Raw genomic sequence first — 25,871 nt, forward strand, 5'->3', positions numbered from 1 at the left:
ACCTCAATCAGGAAGAACTGAAGACAGTTGCCTCTGACATTGACCTATGTGAATAATGTAGCTGGAATCGAAGTACATTAGGTCGACTTATTGCGGTGTCTACACCCCCTGAGTTGAGGGGAGAAACTCTCCCGTTGACTTGCCTTATGCTTCTCGTTCTGCTGGAGTACTGAAGTCCAGGGGAGAGCAATCAGCAGTTGATTTAGTGGGTCTTCACTAGACCCGCTAAATTGACCCCCGGTGGATTTATCGCTGAGCATCCCTTGCCCCTCCGCCCCCCCTGGAAGTGTAGACAAGCCCTGAGGCTCTGTCTAGACTAGGATTTAATGGTGTGGCATTAGATCACGTTAGCTAGCTTGGTCCATCCCTTTCTAAATCTCCAGATTTGCTAGAGTACAACTTGCCTTTCCTTAATTAGAGTTTTAGAAGGTCTTAGTTAGTTCAAGCTGGCTAACATGATCTCATACTACACCTTTAGATCCTAGCCTAGGCAAAGCCTGAGTTCTTGTCAGAGTTGCATGCCCATGGAAACTAGGTTTGAGCATGATGCAAAATGCTTCCCTGCTCCCCAATATAAGGGAAGCTGGAAGGAGTGACTAACAAACAAGACCAGACTGGCTCAGGTGGTTTATCTGAAATACAAATAATGCATTTGTGTTATATCATCTCTTTTTCTAGCTGTTCTCTCCCAGAACATTACTTTGATTGAACAATACACGTCACTGAATAGCTTTAAGAAAGCTGCAGTGCCATCTATTGTGCATCTAAAGTTAGAATCTGGCCCTACAAAACTAAAGACTGATGTGATGTTATGGTTGAGAGTGTATAGAAATTGCCCCTAACTCCACATCTCTGCTCCTTACATGTCATTCAGTCAAATCTGCTGACTTTTACGGATACAAACAAGTTTTCACTTCTGTGGACTCTGCAGAGCTCACCCAGCCAGTAAAGCTAGAGGAGAGTCACATGGATTCTGTTTAGAGTCACTAGGAAATTGTCAAATCACAGAATTTTTATGATTTAATAAGCAGTAAAACAGCCAAAATTTCAAACTCCGCTAGACTCTGCAGCACTAGCAAATTGAACAGACCTTTAGCTTTGTGAGTGGAAGTAATTTCATTGGGAAACACTGACAAAACACAGAACCAAAACTAATTTTATAGACATGCTGACGACTTTATATCGGCATTTAAACATTAATGGCCCATTTCTCCCTTACCCTACACCTTATGCAGTCATTTTCACTAATCCACTATAAAACACCTGCAGATCAGAATAGTAGCATTTTGTACATACTTTGCACTGGTGTGAATGACGGCACCATGCAGGACAACAGAGAAGAATGGTGCTAAGTCTGCTTTTCACAGGAGCACAGAAGTCAGAGATAAAAAAAGATCTTGGGTACGTCCATCAATCTATCAGGGATCAATATATCACGTCTACACAGATAGATAGATACCCGAACACGCTCCCGACAACTCCAGAACTCCACCAGGGCGAGAGGCGGAAGCGGTGTCGACGGGGGAGCCGCGACCATCGATCCCACGCCGTGAGGACAGGAGGTAAGTCGAAATAAGATACGTCGACTTCAGCCACGCTACTCCCATAGCTGAAGTTGCGTATCTTACACTGACTCCCCCCTGTTCCCCCAGTGGAGACCAGGCCCTAGTCAATCAGAACTGTTCCCTTTGAACAAGTTATAACAGCATTTCCCAAAGTTTTGAAAGTTGAGGCCCTTTTTAAGAAAGTGAAACTCACCTCAACTCTTTGGCTACCCTGCAATGCCTGGTCCACACTACAAAATTATGCTGGCATATTTATGTCATCTAGGAGTGTGAAAAAATGTACAGCCCCTAGCCAACATGTGCCAGCAAAACCCCCATGCAGAAGCAACTATACCGACAGAAAAGTGCTTCTATTAGCTTAGTTTGGGGAGGTCGTGTAGCTATGCCAGCAGAAGAACTCCAGCCGGCTTAGGCTGCGTACTAGGGAACTATGCCAGCACAGGCTCTGTACTGCAGATATAGCCTTCATTTATACATCATCTCCATCCTGCAATCCAATCCTCTGCACCCCAAACTTTAGGAAATGCTGATACAGATCTTCATAACATGACCTTTCCTCTCCTTTCTTACATGCTTTGAAGAGCAGCAAAGTGTTTAAATGTCAACACTGATCACTCTCATTGGCATGTAAATCAGCACTCACTGAGACGAATAGGGCTGTTCAGACCACAGAGATACTATTTCAGACTCTGAAAACTCAGGCAGACGTCTCTGTATGAGTTACATGTTTCACATTTTGAAGGTTTTCTTCGCAACCATAACAGTTAGAGACTTTAAAAATAAAAGATGAAACTTTCAAGAACTACGTTCCACTGATACCTCCTTAGTTAGTCCTTTGCATCCCACAGCGGAATACAGCCCACACTCTGGGAAACACACTGACTTATGTCCCTCTGTATTAATAAATAAAGCCCCTAAACACCTAGTTGGAAATATTATTGTGCCTATTGCACAGAAGCTTAGAAACGATCTCAAATTAGTACAATAAGTAAAGTTATCTCACTAAATTGTTCTGTGTTAACAGGTTAATCGTATGTTATTACATCACACAGAAATACTATTCAGCACTGTCCTGATGCACTGCCTTCTCCTTTTATGGTAACGTATGGAACTGGCCATCCATGCATTAAGGGTGAAATTCATTCCTATGCAAACAGCCAGCCTATCCACCACTTAAGTCCCACTCTGGTCAAAACAGGGCTCCAGGCTGTGCATCATGCTGACCAGTAATGTCTCACTGATCTCACCCTATATCCATCTGTTGTCTCTTTTCTTATATTTAGATTGTAAGCTTCCTGGGGCAGGAGCCATCTTGGGTCTGTACAGCACCAAGTACAACAGGGCGTTGGTCCAAGACTGGGCTCCCAGGTGCCACGGTAGTGCACAATAATGCACTCTAGTGCTGCACAGGGATGGATTTCACTCCTCGAGAAGACTGCTATTGCTTAATCATTTTCTACCCAGCTCTGTGTATTCTTCCATGCCAGTAAAGATCTCATTTGTAACCAAGTATCCATCCTTACCTTGTTCAGGGAAGCCGGGCTTCTCCACATCCCCGTTGACACAAGGCTTGCTGTCCACTACCTCCTTCAAGGCAGCTGGTTCATGAGTTGGTTTCAAGAGGACGTTGCTGAAAGTGGGGGCCAAGCGAAAGCAGCGTTTGGTCTGGAACAGCTGTGTGGACATGGCCTGGAGGTTACTGGCTATGCTAGCTTCATTAGTGCCCATGGACCCTGGCCCATTGACTGCAGCATCTGAATTCTCAGTCTTGGAGACACTTAGGCTTTTAGAGTCCAGCAGCCCGCTCCCCTCCATGCAGTTTTTTAAGGCCTCCTTGGCCCCATTTTTCATGCTTTTGGTTCGGCCACCTCCCTCTTCCCCTGGCTCGTCCTCCATATCCTCCAGGTCAGAACGGGATTCCTGGCTGTTCATGTCTGAGTCTGTCTCCACATCAAAGGCCGTCTCCACCTCCTCGTCGCTTTTCTCCGAGCCGCTCTCCGAGCCATCGCTGCCCTTAGTGAAGTCCTGGCTGGAGTCAGACTCGAAGCCCTCACTTAGGTCACTCTCATCGACCTTCTGGGGATGGCGCCGGCGGCGCAAGCAGGAAAGGCGAGAGTATTTCTTGCTCTTCTTGCTGTCCTTCTTCCTCTGCTCATCGCTGGGCCGGTGGCTGGCTAAGTCAGCATCTGCTTCCTTCTCAACGGAGTTCAAGGGCTCCCGGGTCTCTTGGTCATCTGCAAAAGACACCCGAAACAAAAACACTTGGAACTGTTTGGCGTATAACCCACCCAGGTGGCCAGACCCAAGCCAGGGGAAGCGTCAGTGTCTCGCTTCTATAGCACCTTTCATCAGAGGATGTTTCAAGGCACCCTTGGGAGATAATCCCACTTTACTGATGGGCCGATGCTGGCACCAACAAGTGAAGCGATGTGAACCCCACACCCCAACCAAGCCCCAGTCACACAGAAACATAGAAGTTTAATTATGGACAATTCCTTTACCTCCTAATGGCATTTACTAATCCCCAGATCCATTCAGAAGCCAGCAGCAGAAGTTTATCCTAGCAAATACAGGGTGGAACAGCTGTACGACACTGGTTTAAATCCTGCCCAAGTCCCACCTAGCCAAGTGAAAGCCATTTCCATTTGACAGCTGGTAGATGGGCAGCTAGCATGAAATGAATGAACAGATCTCAATCCAGTTTCTAGTTATGGAATTCGTATTATACAACCCATAATCAACATCCTTTTGTAAGTAATTTCAGCAGAAAGACTAAGGAAAGAATGGGCCTTAGACATGGAGTCTGACCAGGACAAGATTGGAATACACAGGCAGAAGTCTAAAGAAGCTTAAATTCATATTGTCTGAGCTGCACCTGATAAGTCATTACCTGGCTTCAGTCTTCAGGACTGCCACGCCAGTACAAAATTCATTTAAATACAAAAACCACTTTCTCCCCAGCCCAACTCTCCAATGAAAAAGCCCACACAGTTAACTACAGGGAAAATTTTACTTCTTAATGATCCTTTAGCAACAGAAGAATACACACCTTTTACTAGAAGGACTAAACAAAATCGCTGACTGATAAAAAATGCAATCTTCTGCCTAGAATTCAGTCATCTGACCAGAGGCTAATTCGTTTTGGTTAAGACGAATTTACAATAAAAATCTTGGTTTAAAAACAAGCCTGTATTTTACTTTCCTATTAAAACGTGTTGCATGCATTTCAGATTGCTGAGAATATAACAAAGGGGCAGGATACCTGAATGCATGCCAGAAGGTTTGAAATTAAAACCGAACTGCTACTCTCAGTAATCTTGGACTGAACTGGTCTAATCCACCTTTCTTATTAGACCGATAGCGCTCAGTGTTTAAAGATGCTTAACTCACCTTGTTTTATTTAAAACCAAGACTAGGGGAGAATCTGTATCAACTATATACACACAATAGCTCATTAAACAACACTGCAGTGCAGTGGTATGTGGAAATTTTCTCAGCAGAATAGTCAAGATACAGGTTGAAACATTCGACTAATTTTATAAGAAGGAAGGAAAGAAAGCTGAAGTTAAATTCCTATTCTGCAGAAATGAATGAGCTACACAAGCATGGCATCATTCTAAAGATATACAGCTATTACTGTTCAGACTAGTCTATACATTATTATCGATATGTTTGGTGTGTTCAGTGGAACTGTTTAAGGCAAGTGATTAAGACCCCAGCATGACAACATTTAATTAAATTAACCTCAACTTATAAATAATGAGTTATTCCCATCTTTAATTAGTGGTCATTACATCATCCCAATGATTTCTGGCCACATACTGGAGAGTCTTGTTTAATGTGAATCTTCAAGTACATTACTTGGGTCAAGAAAAATCTGAATTTCCATTTTTCCTAAAGATAGTGATTGGGCAAAATTTACAAAGGGACGGGACTTCAGCTTTCCCCGAAGCTGAATTGACTTGAAAGAAAATAAAAAGCATGATCCAATAGGCAACCTTGGAGACCAAAGGCTTGAAATTGTTTATCCTACAATAATAGAAATGTAGGGCTGAAAGGGACCTCAAGAAGTCATCAAGTCTAGCCCCATGCACTGAAGCAGGACCAAGTAAACCTAGAATGTCTCTGACAGGTGTTTGTCCCACCTGTTCTTTAAATCCTCTAATGATGGGGATTCCACAACATCCCTGTTCCAATGCTTAATTATCCTTATAGTTAGAAAGTTTTTCCTAATCTCTAATCTAAATCTCCCTTGCTGCAGATTAAGCCCATTACTTCTTGCCCTACTTTCAGTGGACATGAAGAAGAGATGCTGGAGAGAGATACAGAATGACTGTTCCAGACAACAGGGAAGGCACCTCTCGCATGAGCTATAAGATCATGAAATGGACAGAGGAGAAGAGTGCTAGATGAGCACAGGACACAGGATTGGAAGGGGCCTGCTGGGTTGTCCAGTCCAGTCCCCTTCTATAGCAGCCAACCTCGGCAAATAAGCCCATCCATAAAGTTATCAGAGGAGGTAACAAGAACGGCACAGATGAGATCCATGAGATCAGCTGGAGCAAAGCCAATGAAGAGTTTTAAAAGCCACGCAGGACTCATTTGATCTAGATCCTGAAACGAATGAGGAGCAAGTGGAGGTGTTACAAGACAGGGCGGACCCGCACTTTGGCCACATCTGTGAAACTGAAGTCATTGCTCAACAATTTAGCAAATGTCTCTCTAGTCTGACTGTGTTCCCCACCACCTCCCCACGAGCTGCCTCTGAACCCAGAGGGTCTTCCCTATTTTTCACAGCAGCAGGCATCCCTCTGATATCTTCCTATGGAATCACAGTCATTCCAGAACAGGGTACTCTGGAGTAAGAGAGGGGACTCCCTTTCCCTCGAGACTCAGCATACTCCTTGTGCCTAGTGTTTCCCACCTGGCTGTGAAGAATCAAAGCGTTTCAAACTCAGCTCTGCAAACCTAGAGGTGTGCACTGCATTATAAAGCTCATACCAAATGCACTCAGGAAAGGGGCGTGGTGGCCACATGTAGGGAAGTCGTTTGAGCTAACACAGCACTCACCACCTCCCTCCTCTTACCTGTGCCATCGCTCTGGAAGGTTGGAACTGGATTCTCCCCTTCTTCCAGTTCTGCCTGCAGGCGAATATTGACGTGGTTTATCAGATGAGAAAAGAGGGCCAGAGTGAAAGCAATGGCTGCACTGTACTGCTTTGAACCTGCAACAAGAGAGCACAGAGGTGAAGTGAATAGACTACACCAGTTCTGTGGCAAAATGGATGTCAAATAAGATATGCTTAAGATTTACTGTCTAATTGCATGGGACATGGCCATCTTGACAAGTGGCATCAATATCCAGGGGTTACCACTTCCTGAAAAAACTACAATCCATAAATCAGTCCAAGGTGACAACCCTAGTATTTCACCTCTCACCTTAATGATAGGAAATAATAGTTTTTTATGCAGATCTTCCTATTATAGTGAAAAAAGTGATCGCAAGCAGGATAACTGTCTGGTGTCTGAAGGATGCAAACACCAAGAAGGGGGAGAAGTTGCACACTCTAAACAATTCCTCTTCCTTCTTGGTGTTGACATCCTTCTGATACCAGATAGTTATCCTTCATCTACACTTTCCCAAAGGAAGTGGTGGAAGCATCATTAATTAGGACATTTCACACTGAACTGGACACTAAAAAATACAATACAATCTTGACCTGGTCCAGGAGATAGATTTAGATGCAATGTAATAAGTCTTCTCTATCATTAACAACTAACAAATTTCAAGTGAGATTATAGGAGTTACCCAGTTTTAGATTAACCTGAGTAAAGTGGGTCCCCTTATTCCAGTGGTTCCCAAACTTTTCTTGTCATGGCTCCCCTTATCCATAATAGAATCTGTCCAAGCCCTCTAGGGGGCTGAGAGCCAGGGGCTGAGAGCGGAGCTGGGGGCAGGGTGGGGCTGAATGGCACTCTCTCCCTGCCCTCCATGAGGGCTGGATCGGGCCTCGCACCCCACAGTTTGGGGATCACCGCCTTATTCTATGGAAGGTCAGTGTCCAGCATGCATAGGTCATCTTGTTCAGCATTTATGTTCTTCAAGGCTATCCTCCTCTCACAGCACTATAATACAATAAGCATTACCAGTGTTCGTTGTTAATGCACTGATTACCTGCCCTTTTGAGGCTGTGGACGCTCATTAGGCAGATGATCACCATGCGGAAGATGAGGAGGTCAGGAAGGAAGGAATATCCACTCTCATATTCCTCTTCGTCTTCGCTCGCTGAGCTCAGATTAGGAGGAGAAGGCAGGTAGAACAAGCAAAGGTTGAAATCTTCCAGCACCGACTGGCAAAGAGATGTTAGCTCAGAGTCCACAGAGCTTAACGTGGGGGGAAAACAAATTGATTTACTCTTCAAATGCCCTGCAGCAAGTTAAGTCTCAAACTCCTCGCAACTAGAATGTTCATGTGGATACTGAAGGAACACTGGTGCAAGCTCAGTCATCACTTAAGTCATTTTGAACAAGATAGGACAAGGCACTGGAGAATATACTGAAGGAAACAATCATGCACAGGCAGCGGGGAAAGACTAAATAATCTGAGCAATCTGTCCCATTCCTACAGAGTGAAAACTAAAGTGATACAGTAAACAGCTATCGGAACGTCTCCTATACTGCCAGGATGGATCACTAGAGAACCAAGTGAGGGGCTCAACTCCTCGCTCTTGGACTGAGGGTACTGTCTCCATAGCTGGCCCAGGCAGGGAGAAACCAGCCACAATTGGCCTTTCATTCCATGTAGTAATGGCCAGGATATTAAGCAGTAAACCACCTAATTCTTCATTGATTAGATTAACATACTGACCTAATCAGCTATGGAAAGTGAGCAGATTTCTACAAATCTGGAGCTCGATCTGAGGCTGAACAATGATTCTTAAAACTCCTATAGCTCTTTTAACCTAAGGATCTCAAAGCACTTCAGAATAAGACACAAAAATTCCCCATGAGATGGATAAGTATAAATAATCACTGGGTGACCTTCTTCCCACAGCGGTATGCCTGGGTCAGGAGGCACTATATGGCAATACACATCAATATATACAGTATCCTTCGTTATTAAGAAGAGTGAACATTTCAGAATTAGTTATTTCTACTGTGTAATAAAAACATTACACTGTAACAGCCTTAATCGAGGGTCTTAACCTTCTTTCTTCTGTGATTTCCTACACCTGTTCTCGCAATCTCTCTCTCACACACACACTCTCTCGCTCTCTCTCCAGAATCATTTGCAGCTGTCAGTACAGTGGATTAGAAGATGTTCCCAGCTTCTAGAGAGAAACTGGCTATAAAAGGTCCAGCAAATCCTCTTCAACGGGACAGCAGACATGGGCTTTTGGGGGCGCTCTATTTCCTCTTCCGCCCTGAGACCCTGACACCACCCACTGAATATGCATTACATGGAGTAACAGTGAAGTGTAAATCCAGAGTTAATCAGCACAAATCAAGTCCTTAAAATGGGCAAGAGAATAAGAGTATGTGGACTGCCCCCCTGACAGAAATCAATCTGTACCAAACAGTATTTAAAGGGTTAATTTAGAGCCACCTGGAGTCTCTTGGCAGAGACAGAAAATCCAGGGAAAGCCACGCAACTGTACAAAGCTTTCCACTTATTCCAGCAGAAACAGGTTACCTGAGGTTAGATTAAAGATGTTTATAATGAACTGCTCTATGGTTCTGCACGAGTGCAGATTGTGACCCTTTGCACCAATGTCATTCTGCCAACGCTTGATAGAAGCACAGATTTGAAGACTGGACAAAGAATTCGAACACAGTGAGAAGGGCACCATAACACAAAGATGACACAGAGATTGAGAAGTCAGAGCTTCCGAGTTCTACATTCACTCAGCCACTGATTTACCAAGGACCACGGCTAAATGATTTAATCCCTGTGTGAAGTTTCTCTGTGGTGGTGATAATACTTTCCTGCCTCACAGAAGTGTTATAAGACTTCCCTGACATTTGGGATTCTTGACTGAAAGGCTCAATGAAGGCATAACTAAGATATGCTGTTCTGCATTTGTGGCAAGGATACAAAGCAAGTCTCTTCCATTTCTAATCTTTGCAGCTGCAAGGTGCCTACAGAGGATAGAAGCTGTATGGTAACCTTACCTGCTTTTTGGCTGCAAAAGGCTCTCGAGATACATAAAGCTCACCAGCAACCTTTTAATGTCTTTGCATCTAAAGATTAAAGAGAAACACAGTTAAGCGAGTAACCCATCACTTGGCTGCAAGAGGAGAGCAATGTTCTTATTCATGTACGTAAATCAGGTTTCCGATGGATTGCTAGTAAGTTAGTTTTTTCATGGTCTCCCACCTTCACTATAGTGGCAAAATCTAGCTTGACCACACATCTGTGCCATCAGAGAGTCCTGCTTTGAGAAAGGGGCACTGATATTCCATCCATTTCAGAACTTATGATCCATGTTTAAACTTTGGAAACAAGAAATATACACAGGAGTTCGGACAGCAAAACTGGCAGGGGGGAGCATTAAAGGGAGTTAACGAGAATTCTGAGGCTGTTCAGTACTAAACAGAGCAAGATCTTAAGCTGTAAACGCAGAGGATGTCAGTATTCTCACGGAACAGCAGTTCTCGTTGAAGAATATTCAAGTCTCCAATTTTCATTCACACATTTACAAAATGTGTTCTCTCAATCCAAGAGAGGTCAGGAACCACTTCACACAACCAACCAACCAACCATACGTCAGGCTCTGGAGATGCAGAGTGGAAAAAACTGCATATTTACTGGATATTTATTTGGCTCAGGCATTAGAATATCTGGAAGCAGGTGGCAGACATGAAGGAAAAAACGAGTCTGGATAATGCTTGAGAAGAGCACTAAGAACAGAACCAGACCATTAGCAGAAAACTCTAATGCATTAAAAATAAAGGCCAGATAAATGGAAACAAGTTACTGACACTATTGACTTCTTATTAAATGCACCATGAATACTGGTCTACTAGATGGGTGATGGCTATATGGACTTTTCCTGCTGCCTTTGCAGGAGACACAACTAGCAGAGATGTATTTAAAACAAAGTAAACTGCTACCTTGCTGACACAAGGTATTAGTGAATAACAGTGGGTTACGGTAGGTTGCTGAATTAGATGAAAGGGCTCTCAATACCTACTTGATGGCAGAGTTCCCATATTGCTTTTACTTCATAATGTGAAATTTAGTCCTTGTGACAGAATGACAGCCCTGGAGACTGAAGTCCGCAGGCTGGATGCACACAGGCAGTAACAGTGCAAGCTTCCTACATATTCCACTCCACCAGTATGCCTCAACCCTGATCTGCCGCAACCAGCTCTAGGGATGAGAGGGGAATTCAACCTTTGCACCTAGCCAATCCTTGGCATCCTTCCCAGCGATCAGCACTAACGGGGCCAATAGTGGGATCTAGACTGAGATCATCAAAAAAACAGCAACAACTCTGACTGGCGACTGATTTGAGCTGGATTTGTGCCAGACACTCCATACCCTATTAAAGTTCCCAGGAACCATACAGAGTGCCCTGTTTCTAAAGGAAGCCACTGATGATCGCATTCCAAGACTTGTCCCAATACCACTCTCTTCTCTGTGTTCTTACCGTTTTTTGCTTGGAGACAGTTTCCTGGTTTCACATTTCTTCAGCTGGTGATACATTTTGGCTGCCTTGTCATACAACCGCTTCAGGTTACCATAGGCACCTTCAAAGGACACTTCAGACTGGATACTAAGATACCAATATTATACAAACAAAAAGTTACTTTTCCACAGGGATTCTCACCAGTTACTTTTCGTGGCTTTGATTGGACTGTGCCACGAATCCTAGTGCTCAATTTTTAAAAGGTATTTTACATGAAGATAGGTCCCCAGTGAGACTATTCAAAGCACCGAAGGGATAGATGGATTTTTACGGATTTCAGCAGGCATTGGGCACTGTGAAGGCATGCACTCCCCTTTTAAGGGGCAGCCTGGGTTGTAATCAGGGAGACCTGCCCCACACTAGGACAGAGCTATTTAAACAGGAACAGGAAGCGGAGTAAGACAGAGGTGGATAGAAGCCATGCAGGCTGCAGCGGGGGTGGTGGTTGTTTTCTCTCAGCCAGCAGCTTTGTTCTGTGGACTTGAAATTTGGGAGGTGAACCACGGCCCTCAAGTGAGAACCTTTGGAACTGTTTATTGTAATTACTCAGGTCCCGAACCCTTATTAAAAGGGGATATGCTATTTGGTTAGTGTGTGTTGGTCTCTCCCTTGTCCCGGGGAAATTAAAAGTGGGTCACACAGGCAGCGCCACACTAGATTGCAGGGACTTGCCTGCCCCTTTACAAGCACCTAGGTGCTTTTGAAAATCCCACTAGGCACCTCTCTTCATCTTTAAGTGCCCAAATATCATTCAAAATCTGGCCCTTCGTGTTTATTTAATCGGTGGCATGGTGGCCCTGTGATCCAGTACAATCTTGTCAGGGAGGCAGCCTTCATCACCTCTCTCCACCAGCATTCCCACTAATAGCAGATGTGCAAGGAAATGGAGCAACATGTGAAGAAAAAGGAGAAAATCTGGCTCATTGACTGGGAGCGCAACGAGGATGCTCCCTCCAGCCTCAGTATGTTCTGTAACAGACACTCACCAACGTAAATAGCAGTAAGTAGCTTCCACGTTGTAATATTTACTCCCTGCCAGTGTCCCCAGCTGATTAAAGGGCATCCCTGTCATGAAAATTAAAAGGAGAGTGAACTAAGCCAGTGTTATTTCAAACAATCTTCATGCAAGAAGATCCTTTACATCTCACTACATTTCCGTTCATGATAGAAGGTGTATAGAACCAGCAGGTACAAAAGATATTAACAAAGCCATGTTGAAGAGGCTCTGCCTACTTCCTCCCTTCACCTTTTTCCACTCTGCTTCATGCTACCCTCACATCTTCCTGTCCCTCCTCTGCTTGCTCTCCTTTCCCCTTCAAGCAAGTCCTCCTAGTCATCAATAATTCACCTGTCCCCTTCTCACCTAAAGTACCGTGCTGTCTGCCTGATTTGGATTCATAGAATATTGGGGTTGGAAGAGACCTCAGGAGGTATCTAGTCCAATCCCTTGCTCAAAGCAGGACCAACCCCAACAAAATCATCCCAGCCAAGGTTTTGTCAAGCTGGGCCTTAAAAACCTCCAAAGATGGAGATTCCACCACCTCCCTGCATAACCCATCCCAGTGCTTAATCTTCCTTAGTGAAATAGTGTTTCCTAACAACCAACCTAGACCTCTCCCACTGCAACTTGAGACTGTTGCTCCTTGTTCTGTCATCTGCCATCATTGAGATCAGCCGAGCTCCATCCCCTTTGGAACCCCCTTCAGGTAGTTGAAGGCTGCTATCAAATCCCCCGTCACTCTTCTCTTCTGCAGACTAAATAACCCCAGTTCCCTCAGCCTCTCCTCATAAGTCGTGTGCCCCAACCTCCTAATCATTTTCGTTGCCCTCCGCTGGACTCTCTCCAATTCGTCCACATCCCTTCTGTAGTGGGGGGACCAAAACTGGATGTAATACTTCAGATGTGGCCTCACCAGTGCCAAATAGAGGGGAATAATCACTTCCCTCGATCTGCTGGCAATGCCTCTACTAATACAGCCCAATATGCCACTGGCCTTCTTGGCAACAAGGGCCCACTGCTGACTCATATCCAACTTCTCGTCCACTGTAACCCCCAGGTCCTTTTCTGCAGAACTGCTGCTTAGCCAGTCAGCTAAGGATTGCTAGAACATCTTAACAACATTTACAAAAGTGCTGTATAAGTTTACCATGCTATATAAATGTATCAATATACACCAATTATCCATACTTAGGGATCAGCCATAGCAACAACTCAACAAGGGAAAAGCCTTGCACTGTGTTTTTGTAACTGTACTCTTTGTAAAAACTGCCTCTAAGGACCACTCAGAAGCTTTAGCTTCTAATGAATGCAGCTGTCCACTTAATAATACCTCTCTGAGGGAGCTCATTACACATGTGCTCCGTGAGCTGTACTATTTGTTTCTGAGTGCAGCTCAAGTGGTTAATTTGATTCTAAGCATCTATATAGTTCAGGCTCTTAGCTACCTCTGCTCACATCTGAAGCCCACAATTGAGATTGTCTGAGGCTTTAATTAATTTAATTGGAGGTCAGACTAGATGATCATAATGGTCCCTTCTCACCTTAAGGTTTATAGGACACCCTATTTCAATATCTGTATAGTGCTAGAAAGGCACACTCAGTCAGAGGCCCTCAACTTTGATTCTCAAACTCAGGATGTCAGACCTGGTAAGCCTTTCAGGGCATTCTGTAAGACCACTCTGTTCAACCAAGCTTCTTCAGGGCAGCTCAGGCAGTCTCCATATGTGCATATGCTTTGAGAGCATGACAGGAGCATTACAGAACTTAAAACCAAATTTTAATTGCAACTGACTATTTAAAAGACATTAGACAAGAAAGCTATTAAATAAGTTCCTGTACTTCTATTGTACCTTTTGTCTGAGCTCAGAGTGTTTTACATGCACTAACCTTGTAATGTAGCAAAATTTCCCCATTTTACAGGTGTGAAAACTGAGGCAGAGTGTTAAGTGACTTGCCCAAGAGGTCATAGTGGCACCTGGAATAGAACCCAGGAGTCCAACTCCAGTCTCCCACTATGTTATATTTGCACAAAGTTACTGCTTTAGGTCAAAAGAGGAGCATGTGGGGTTATATCAGTGAGAAAAGTTGTATTAATGCTCTGCAAAAGCAGCAATACACAGATGGATCTTGGTTGAGCCAGGCAAGTATGACATCACCACTTCCGTGTAAATTCGAACTTTTATGTATGATGCAGCTAAAAAATAAGGGGGAAGTTACCTGATAAATTAAAGTCATCGGAGGTGTTAAAGCAGAGATGCTTTCCTCTCCTTGGTTTTCCAGCAAGGGAGAGTCTCAAAGGGGAATTATTGTAACTGGATAATAAAACAAATCTCTCAAAAAGAAAGAAACGTAAGGGTAACCCAAAGCAGAACAATTGCTACAATAGTGTTTTCTTCCAGTCATTTTCACACGAGGTTTAGGCTACATGAGCCACATTATTGTTCTGAAAGGCTCTCAAATTCATGGCAATTCACTTACCAATTTGTGGTGCAACAGAAAGAGCTTGATAGTAAAACCTCTCAGCCAGCAGTTCCGTGTCCACACCTGCCAACTCATTCTGGTAGCGAGCTGAAAAGACAGACATCATACACAACAGAAACCACAGGCTGCGCCCTAGTACTGCCCAGTGCAAAAAGGGAACAGTGTTGTGTTTAGTTGTGATGCTTGGAGTACCTTTCCCAGACCTGAAGAAGAGCCCTGTGTCACTCAAAAGTTTGCTTCTCGCACCAAGAGAAATTGGTCCAAAACAACATATTACTTCACCCACCCGGTCTCTCTAAGTTATTCATGCACATTCACATGTATTTTCATTTCTTCACATGCACACACAGATATTCAAGCAAGAAGTTAAATCATGTCACACGCTCACTTCTTGTGATCATGACTGTGAGATACAGACACAACTCCACTACAGATTGGACCAACACATGTATATGTTTCGTACTAACTATTGAAAAGCCACAGCTTTGTCATTATCACCCTGCTCGGGATTCAATTTAGAATTCTGCATGTTCAGCCAAATTCTCATTTATACTCAGGCCTCCTTGCACCCCTCAGGCTTGGTCAGGCCTTAGGGTGTACATGGTACGTTATGCCCACTTTAAGCACTTCTTTACAGGTCCAGAGCAGTGAAAGTGAAAGACCCTAGGATTCATACCCACAACACTTGCTGCATTTTTAAGTAAATAGCATACTCCATGTCTGCTGGCACTAAGATGGGACCTCCGCATTCTGTAACAGATTGTTACCTGAGAGGGTTTCACTTCAAATCTGTCAGTGACAAATGCGTGTAAAGTCTTGTCTATACTGTTGACGGTGCCGTAGCTATACCAGACAATCCCCTACTGCAGGAGTAGCCTACAGTGATAGAATGGGCTTTTCCAGCACTATAGAAAAACAACCTCCCTGAGCAACAGTAGCTAGGCTGATGAAAGAATTCTTCCATCCACCGGGGTTAGGTCAGCACAGATATGGCACTCAGAAGTATGGATTCTTCCCCTCCCCCTGCTCCAGAGCAACACAACTGTGTCAATCTAAATTCTAAATGTACAAAAGGCCTAAGACAAACCAGTGTCTGCAGGGAATTATCGCTGGTGACTAATGATCATGGTATCAGTGCTATGAATGCAACAGCTTTTATATTTTAAAGATCCCCCTGCAAGAAAACACTGCTCTTACCTAAATCTCCCAGATAAACCAGACATCTGTGACACGCCATCTGTGCCCACTCCATTTCTTTCCCCGATGCAGATACAGGTTTCTTGCAGCCTACATGAGAAATACCAAATCATAACACATCCGTGAGTGAAGACTGCTGGAAAGAGGCAGCAGCAGCCTACACTTCTTCATGAGATACATGACAGTCAAGTGAATGCAAATAAGAGATCACACACTGAGACCGGAGTGCTGGCCTTTGTCTGTGTATTATTATAGATCAATGCAGGCTTGTTTCAGGCTACTAGGTTGTGCAAGACTCATGCAGACAACATATCCTTTTTTTTTTAAGCCACCCCACTTCTCCTAAGGGCAGTATGCTGCACTGTTCCACAGCAATCATTAACAGTGCTACCTCACTCATTTGTACTGAAGCCCAGGGCCAGAACTCCTACCACTAAGCCACTAGAAATGTGGTGTGCATTCAACACTGGATGAGCTTGGAGAGACTGTTAAAAGAACAGAGAGAAAAAGGAGGAGAGAAGATGAGATGACAGACAACAGAGGAGGAAGAGAAATAAGATGGGTGAAAGGGATAAAGAACAAAATATATTCCTGTAGCTACAGCGTCAGCAATCTTACAGGGAAAAATGCCTCCAGAAAAAAACAACTCAGTAATTGGGAAGTGGCAGGAGCAACAAAAGAGAGGTAAAATCAGCTGATCTGAAGCTACAGGACAGATTTTTTTGAAACCATCTTCCATCAGCACCTTCTCACTAGCCAGTGACCAGTGAGGAATGTGTTCTGTTTATTTACAGGCATTGCATAAGTGATATTTTACCAATACGCTGACTCCATAGTTGTGCCTATAACTGATGGTGAACCTACAAAATGTTTTACCATGTACATCTGTAATCCCCATTTACGCCACCTTGCCTTTAGCCACCTCCCACTTCCCCCATATTTAGTTATCTGCATGACTCTTCTCCAACCACCACTTTTAATGATGCTGCAGTGTTTAATTTTCACTGTATGCTTACGATACCTACATGCTATTGTATTTTAACTGCAAGTGTCTGCAGCAACGTAGAGGACAAGACATGTGGAAATGCAGTAACTTATCAAGGACTACAAATCCAGTCACAATTTAAAATAGGATTTATTAGCTCTGCAGTATCATGAAAATGTTTCTCATAGCAACTGTTGCTAAGGATATCTGCCTTTTAAATTGATGTTTCAAAGCCAACTGCAATACAATCATCTTCCACCAGCTAAGAACTAAACACCAACAACTAAAATATTCCATTGCTAGATACATGTGGATATCTCTAACTCCAAATTCTTTTTTTCCACTTAAGTCTCTCTCAGTGTTTCATTATTCCCCCTTCTCATATTAATAATAATGATAATAACAATTATACAAAAAAATCAGCTTAAGTTTCAGCTCCATTTCTGCAATTGGAACCACATGGATAGATCTCTGACATCAGAAGTGCAGAGGTTTGCCTAGATTCAACTGCAGCATCAAGAGTCTTAGTACATACATGCGGGATAAAGCACACAAATGTAACACACAGAGGGAAGGAGATAACAAGAGTGCAACACAATTCTGCTCACTCTTTATAGGCAGAGGTAAGTGCTTTTACAAAATTGTGCTGTAAGATCTGCCATAGTGAACATTAACACTTGCTAGAGGATTTTCTAAGAGCAGTGTGACTGCAATAAAGAATATTTTCCACCCTTCGTTTCATTACCAGAAGTTTTAACTTGAAAATAAAAGCTGAGCAGACTGTGTTTTGAAAGATAACAAGCTAATGAGAAAAGAATAATCCTCTGCATTTTGAAACAGAGTCAAATAATTGCAAGGGGGAGTCATCTGCTCATGACTCTTGCATCAACCAAGAGCGAATACACATCAGGCACTGACCTATCAGTGGGTCGGTTACGTGAGTCCAGTCAATACAGCACTGCAGCTCCAGTTGATAGTGAGACTGAATGTAGAGAAGAAGGTGTTGGTAAAATCCTATGCCGGCAATTAGGTGAGTCCGGTATGCACACTCCAGGGTGCTGCGGCTGTGAATGTGCTGTAGAAAACAGAAACAGGCAGCCAGGTGAGAGCCTGTTAATGCAGTCCAGTAAGATTCCGGCCGGCAACATGAGTAGCACTTGCTAAAACAGAGGTAGCGGGTGACTCACCTTCTGCCATCCTCCCTCAATTCAGTCCACCTTCCTGCTCAATACCTAACCAGTACTGTTAATATCTAGTATTTGACAGGTGTAAATATCAAGAAAGGAGAAATTATTTAGGCACTATACAGCAGAATAACTAGGAATAATGGACTATTAAGAAATTAAAACACAAGCTGAGAATCAGGAAATGTTTCCTATTTCCATTTTATTCTTCCAAGGGAAATGGTGAAAGATCCATTAGCTTGGGAAGAGAGTGAACCAAATGCTCACAAGAAAAATCATTTGTTGGCTGGGGGGAAACAGATTATATCTAGGAGATGTTTCAGATCTCTACCCTTTATGAATTACCTGACCGCACTGATTACATTATCATATGCATTTAGCCAACACCCTCAGGTGTATTTAACAACTACCAAAGATATGGTTATTTTGCATTGCCAGAAACCTGTTTTCAACGGTACTAAATCAAACCTTCCCTGATCAGCCACATTCAACAGGCCAAGATGATCCTACCTTTAAGAGTAGTCCATACTGCAAGAAAAGATATGCTTTTAACTTGGGTTAAAATAGCAGTGAAGACAGCAAATCAGCTTGTAACTCAGGTTAGCAGACTGAGGCCAGGTCTACACTGCGACTTTAAATCGGTTTAATGGCCGATATACCGATTTAACGCTGTATCCGTTCACACGACGTCGTCATTAATATCGAGTTAAATGGCTCCTTAAATCGATTTCGGAACTCCTCCCAAACGAGAGGAGTAGCGCTAAATTCGATAGTGATAACTCGGATTAGGGTTCATGTGGACGGAAATCGACGTTATTGGCCTCCGGGCGGCATCCCAGAGTGCAGCACTGACCGCTCTGGACAGCAATCTGACCTCGGATGCAGCGGGCAGGTAAACAGGAAAAGCCCCGCGAACTTTTGAATTACATTTCCTGCTTGCCCAGCGTGGAGCTCTGATCAGCACGGCTGGCGATGCAGTCTGAAATCGAAAAAGAGCTCCAGCATAGACCGTACGGGAGATACTAGGTCTGATCGCTGTATGGGGAGACAAATCTGTTGTATCCAGCTCCGTTACAGAACACGAAATGCCAAAGCGTTTGAATAAAAAACTCCAGGATACACAGCGCTGCGTGACAAGCGTAACGGGAAGCCAGAGACTCAAATGGACGCTCATGAAGGGAGGGAGGGGGTACTGAGGACTCCAGCTATCCCACAGTCCACAGCAGTCTCTGAAAATTATTTGCATTCTTGGCTGAGCTCCCAATGTCTGTAGGTTCAAACACAGTGTCTGGCGTGGTTCAGGGAACAGCTCCTCAGTTTATTTCCCCCCACCACCACGTGAAAAAAAAAAGGGAAAGATTGCTGTGCTATGGCGTTTGCTCAATGCACTCCGCGAAAAAGGCGCCAAAGGGTTGTCTGCTGCCTTCACAAAGGGAGGGGTGAGGCTGTACCCAGCACCACCCGGGGCAGTGTTTTCTGCCCCATCAGGCACTGTGCTCTCAACACGGAAGTGGGAACTATGGGATAGCTGAGGAACAGCTACCCACAGTGCACCGCTCCTGAAATCGATGGTAGCTTTGGACCATGGACGCAAACAATCGATTTCGGGATCCCACTGTGGAAACGCTAAACCGATTTTATTAGATCTGTTTTGTAATATCGGTTTAAGCTAATTCGAAATAATCGTGCAGTGTAGACGTACCCTGAGTTAAAGCCCATGGAGTTGCACTCAAGCTGCTAAACCGAATTAAAAGCAGAGTTGAAGCGTCTTCACTGCTATTTTAACCCGAGTTACAAACACACTTTTCTTTGATAGTGTAGACACACACTCAGAAGCATCCCACCTAAAAATCAGCAGCATTAATCTTTCTTCTTTTCATGGTTCATCTGATTTACTATTGTGGGACACTAGGATGGAAGATCTGAAGGACTTGTGCCTCGAGTAAAATCACACACATATTTACACTCACACACACAAAACTCACAGTGAATTTATTTTTTCAGGATGTTTTCATTAACTAATTGCTATCTGTACATAAAAAGAACAGGAGTTCGTGTGGCACCTTAGAGACTAACAAATTTATTTGAGTATAAGCTTTTGTGAGCTACAGCCTACTTCATCAGATACATCTGTACATAGTGAGGCACTGAAACAAACCAGGACTTTCATTCTATGACCAGGACTTTCATTCTATGACATTACCAATGGCATTTCACTAGATGGCAAAGATGATCTTGAAGCCAATACACAGAGCCGAGAGTCAGGAAATCTGGATTTTATTCCCAGCACTGCCACAGACTTGCTGCAATAAACTGGGCAAGTCACAACACCTTTATACCTTGCTTTCCTGACTTTTTTTTTTTAAAAGAAGGTAAGCATACCCCTTGTGATCTGAACTGTGATATCTGAGCACTTGTTTTCAATACTTCCCTCCACCACAGAAGTCCTATAGCCACATTCATTAATACGGTATTTGTAAAGAACTTTGAAGTCCTCAAATGGAAGGTAGGAGGAAACCTCAGGTCACTATAAAGCAGAACATGATTTAGATAAGACCAGTATGGTATTACAATTAGAATGAAGTTCATTTTACACTCATCTGATAAGATCACCAGGATAAGGTGCATAGCACTATATAATACAAGTGATTTGACTTTCTAGATTCTCTCTAGCATGAAACTAACCAGCACTTCTCTAGATCTTCACATGAATTGATTCTGACGCTTACTTCACATGGAGATAGTCTTCTTATTTTGGAGATGGGGAAATGGATGCAACCTGATTTGGAGAGGCCCTCTGCACCTAGACCTCCAAGGCCATAACCATTTGCCCATGGTTAGAAAGGAAGTCTATGATAGAGCCAAGAATAGGATTCAGGATTTTCTGGCTCCCAGTCTTGTGCTCAGACCCCGTTTCCAAATAAATTAAGCCATTAACATGTCACAGCACAAGAATTTCTGGCTCAGAGGCACAGATACCTGCCTTTTTATTCGTTTTAATGAGCTGGATAACTTCATAGTAAACCTTTCTCCACAGCAGTTCCTCTGCTTTTCTCCCATAATCCACCGGATGCAAGAACATCAGCTTCACACACAACTCTCGCAATCTGAGACACAGAGCAGAAAGTTTACCATTCCATTAGCTGCAGTAGCCACTTACATAACCACAAGCACATGAGTTAGGGACAAAGGAAAGCCTGAATGTCATTAAAGGGGCAGTATGGCCACCTAGTGGCCATGCACTCTGGTCACTCACACTCCAGATTGACAGCAACATGCCCAGCCACAAGGGAGAGCAGTGGGCAGTCACTCCCTCTGCTCATGACCAGTCTGGCTGACAGCATGGGACAGGGTTGTCAATCTTTTGAGGGAGCTGTACAAGTCTGTCTCATCTTACGCTGGGGTTATGTTCTGCAGTCAGCACGTAAAGCGAAAATCGCGTATAGTCATAATTACATCGAGAGTAATGGCGGGCGGAAATGCCGCTCTACAGAAACAGTATTTAAATTGTTGTTTCTCTTTTGTTTTTCTTGCTTTTGCCGACTGCGTGAAGCTGAAATCGTGCATGTTAAATGCACCTAAGATGCGACAGACCTGTATGTATCCATCTCTCCTCATCTCTAAGCAGGGAGCCATTCTTCCGCACAAGTAATAAGACTGCTTGTGGCCTGCCAATTCATGGCACAGCCCACCCCCACCATACACATACCACCTCAAGACCAGAGAGGCAAGAATTTCCCAAGCTCACTCCTCCAGCCACCCCTTAAGCCCTGCATGTTGTTGCAGACTCTCCAGCTTTGCAAGTCTTTTGAGAGTGGAAGAGGGACATAAATACATTTTTAAGTGGCGATGTGTTCAGAACCGCACAAGAAGCTTACAGGCTAAAATTAGATAATAATTATGCAAATGAGGGAGTGAATGAACACGTATAATTAGGCTAGCACTCTTACTAGCCATTTATCAGTGTCCAACCTGCAAGACACTTTTACAGAGAAGTAAACAGTAAAGCAAGCCACATAATAAATTTCCACAGCAGGGAAACTAAAAATGCTGTCAGAGTAGCATTTATATAGAATGAAACCTGCACTAAGCACCAACCCCAATAAGCAATCACTTTTAATTATCCCTCTATCGCTTCTAGTACATTTTTTTTTTCAGCCATGAGATAAAGAATCCTCTCTAGGCAAGAAGTTTATTTTATTTATCTTTTGCTGGAAAATTAAAAGGGGCTTCACTTTATATGTATGAAATTCCTTCAATACACAGGTATTTTAAGATATTGTAATTATAGAATTATAAAATCAGATCATCTCGATTGGAGCTCTGACAAAACAATGAACCAGGGCAACGTTGCATTAGGCGCTGTACAAAGAGAACACGCAAAGAGGTAGTGGGTACTTTGCTTGACAGGTGCACTACAAATTCAGTTCCCTGTGAAAGTGCTGAAACAAAGCCGTGTGTAACTTAGCACATTAGATTTCTCCTACCAAAAATTAAATTATGGCATCTGCCCAACTTACTTGTTCCTCAAGCTGATGTTCTCTGGCTTGAACACTTCTTGATAAGCTGTCTTGTTGCCGAGAATGAGATCCAGTCTATGAACTGCCTCCACCACCGCTCTGCCAGACAATACAGAAAGAAGAGCTTCAGGATAACAATTCATGTGAGGGCCTTCTATGAGATCCAGGATCTACCCTTGGTAGCTTCAGGCAGGGAAGACCTCTGGTCTATTTAATATTATCATTAATGAACTGTACCACCCCACATCACACCAACTGATCTGCTATTTTTGAACAGTTCTATTATCCTTAACACTTTATGGAAAAAAGAAAGATCTTATGTAACCAATAAAGTATATGCTAGAATTCATCTGCTTAGCTACTGGGTACCACTGCCTGATATGTCAAATATAAAGTATTTTTGCACCGGCAGACTTAAATGAGACAGACTTCTATTGATACATTATTGTGAACTTTTAACCTCTGCTGTTAACAAAAAAAAACATTGTCAAAACGAATTTGTTTTCAGTGATTACAGGAGGGGGTTAAGGATCAACAGTCCTGTATTTCCTGTTCCTGTTCTTTTGCTGACTTGCTGTGTGACCTTGGACAAGTCACTTCTTCACCTTCATTGTGCTTCACGTTCCCCATCATTGTTGTAGTGATTCATTAATTAATAAGCGCAAAGAACTTGGAGATCCTTGGAAGAAATGTGCTCCATAAGAGCCAAGTATTATTATGCTTCTGGCAGAATAGTTTAAAACACCTGAATTAAAAACAAAATGCAACACTGAGCAGGCAACATCAAGTGTACCATCAATGCAAAAACTGCATTCATGAGTCACTGCTTGAAACTCCTGAGTCTCCTGGAGAAGAATGCAAACGTATGTAAAATACAAAAATATGTGATGATCCAAAGATATGAACTAAGCTGACTGGCCAAACCAATTCCATCCAACTGCATCATAATCAAAACCAAGACTCTGGTAAGCATCAACAGCAAACATCAGTAGAGGCAGAAAGCACATTGACTAATACCTAAAAAGGGAGTTCAAGAAAGCAAAATTTAGCAATGTAAGTCAAATCCACTCTATTACTTAGGGTCTTCTTTTTAACTTCTGCCTCTCAACCCTATAACTTGGCAGCCACTGGACCAGCTATGGTAAAAACAGCCTACCCACCTCTCTGCATTTCACTCATCCCTCACATCCTCTCTTTAAAATACAGCTCCCAACTCCCCTTTCCTCCATCCTGCCAACAGTCTGCAGGTTATCAACCATACAGGAACTCTTCTAGCCAGAAACCTCTTTATTTGTATTGCTCATCCTCTCTGAAGATACTTTAACATTTCCATTGCTGAATTGAGAGATTTTTCCTCAAACAAGAAGCTGAAGATAGACAAACTGTACTGTACATGAGGGATAAGACAGACCAAATATGGGCTACACAAAGCAGAACATTAGCCACTTCTGCTGCCACCATCCTCCCCCACAAAAAATCCCCATCGCTAGCATAAAGCAAATCACCCCACTGAAACTTCCCTGACCTTTCTTCAGAAATATGCACAGATGGACGCCAGACAGTTTGTGTAGAGGACCTGCACATAGGCATCTGCAAGCAAGAACATGCAAAGATCGATTCTAATAGGTAGGCTGAAACTAGTAACTGTTTCCTTGAAAACTACAGAAGTCAGTACAAGGCAACAGACAGTTTCACATGCTGCTTCTTTTGAGCAAATCAAGTCTCCTTTATGAATGCACAGGGTGAAAAGTAATCTCACAAAAAACTTTTCAGGATGCCAGAAAGACAAAAATATCCATCTCACATGACACCCCAAAAGACTAATTTGTCCAAGAGATTAAGGATCTTTAACTTAAAATTTCTTTATGCCATTTTCAGCTCAGGGAAGAAAGGGGTAGGGGGCAGAGACTGAAATGATTCTGTCCCTATACAGAATCATTGTTTGTAAAGTAATGGATTGGGAGATGAAAATGTAGCTAACGTACATATTCTATTTTGTCTTGCATTTCTTCATGGTTGAGAATCAGACACAAAAAACTATGTTATGAGTACTCCACCACCTTCCACCCAAGGACCTCAAAGCACTTTACAAACTCCAGTCCAACCTCATAATAGACCTGTGAGGTAAACAGGCAACATACTCATTTGCAGGTGGGGAAAGAGAGGCACAGAAGCTAAGCAATTCATCAAACATAAAGCAAGACAGTGGCAGAGTCAGAAATAGAAGCCAGGCGTTTTAGTTCTAGGTCCCCTGGTTTGACCACAGGCAGTAAGCTAGACGGATAAAACTTAATAACTATGAAGATATCATGTAACCGTCATCTTACAATTTTTGTCCTACCATTTACACCTCGCTATAGACTTTACTACCAAAGCACTACAGAAGGATCAAAGATTAATTTGATCAAAACAGAGCTTACTTCTGTGTTACATACACTAGCGTTTCCAGAAGAACTCAGAACTGCTGATTCATTTTCCCCCACCCATAGTGAAGGGGGAAGCCTTTGAAAGACTCCTTTCCTTCCAAGAATGGATCAAAATATCTACTCTTTACTTCTGTCAAAGCTATTGTTTAAAAAGCCACATCTTTTCATGGTAAAATATGAAAAAATTGTACTGCCTCCAGTCCAGCCTCGCTCAGTCACAAAGACAATTCTCAAAAGGGAAAATCACTCAGACTACAAGGGTCAGAAACTGAGTAGCAGTGAACACCTGTTCACAAGCAGCTGAACAGACCTTGAAAATGGGATGTTAACTTGTGATGCAGTGCGATGCATGCATGTGTCTTCTTTTAAAAGAAGTGTAAATTAACTGTATTTGATGATCAAATACTGACCCATTTGTCCTGCCATTTATTAAACTCAAACTGCTTTATGGATCTCTCACAAGGACACACAACTCTGATTATGTCATTGCTGACAGGTCAATGGAGCTCACAGGCCAGGACAGAATTGTATTCTTGTATACGTATCTGAAAGGGGATCACAAAGTCTTGTGTAACGATCTACTTAACTAAGCAACATCAACACACATGGACGCTGCATGTGCACATGAAGTTAGGTTAAACAGACTGAGGGGGCAATTGCCCAGAGCACCTGGCAGCATTGCCCTTACTGAGATTCAAGAAAACCAAACAGATTGTTATTTGGATATCAACAGTATTGTTGGGTAAAAATGGGATCAAATGGTTAAGTAATGAATCTTGCTCACATGCACCAGGGTTGAACCGACTTGTCAAATTTGAAGT

The 25,871-nt window shown here is 43.1% G+C and overlaps 1 protein-coding gene across 1 annotated transcript in view; it reads right to left on the reverse strand.

The window, feature by feature from the left end:
• Positions 1–22,723, reverse strand: part of SMG5 (SMG5 nonsense mediated mRNA decay factor) — a 56,114-nt gene extending 33,391 nt beyond the window's left edge. Inside the window, exons 1-11 of the mRNA XM_032792147.2 lie at positions 22,625–22,723; positions 21,088–21,211; positions 17,839–17,995; positions 15,936–16,025; positions 14,736–14,825; positions 12,244–12,322; positions 11,219–11,344; positions 9,738–9,806; positions 7,741–7,949; positions 6,653–6,790; positions 3,089–3,799 (exon numbers count right to left, since the gene is read on the reverse strand). Coding sequence (XP_032648038.2) covers positions 3,089–3,799; positions 6,653–6,790; positions 7,741–7,949; positions 9,738–9,806; positions 11,219–11,344; positions 12,244–12,322; positions 14,736–14,825; positions 15,936–16,025; positions 17,839–17,995; positions 21,088–21,186 — 1,768 coding nt within the window. The 5' untranslated portion in view covers positions 21,187–21,211; positions 22,625–22,723. The remainder of the gene's footprint in view (positions 1–3,088; positions 3,800–6,652; positions 6,791–7,740; positions 7,950–9,737; positions 9,807–11,218; positions 11,345–12,243; positions 12,323–14,735; positions 14,826–15,935; positions 16,026–17,838; positions 17,996–21,087; positions 21,212–22,624) is intronic.
• Between the last annotated feature and the right edge of the window lie 3,148 nt (positions 22,724–25,871).

Source organism: Chelonoidis abingdonii, chromosome 11 (assembly GCF_003597395.2).
Source record: "Chelonoidis abingdonii isolate Lonesome George chromosome 11, CheloAbing_2.0, whole genome shotgun sequence".
NCBI lineage: Eukaryota > Metazoa > Chordata > Testudines > Testudinidae > Chelonoidis > Chelonoidis abingdonii.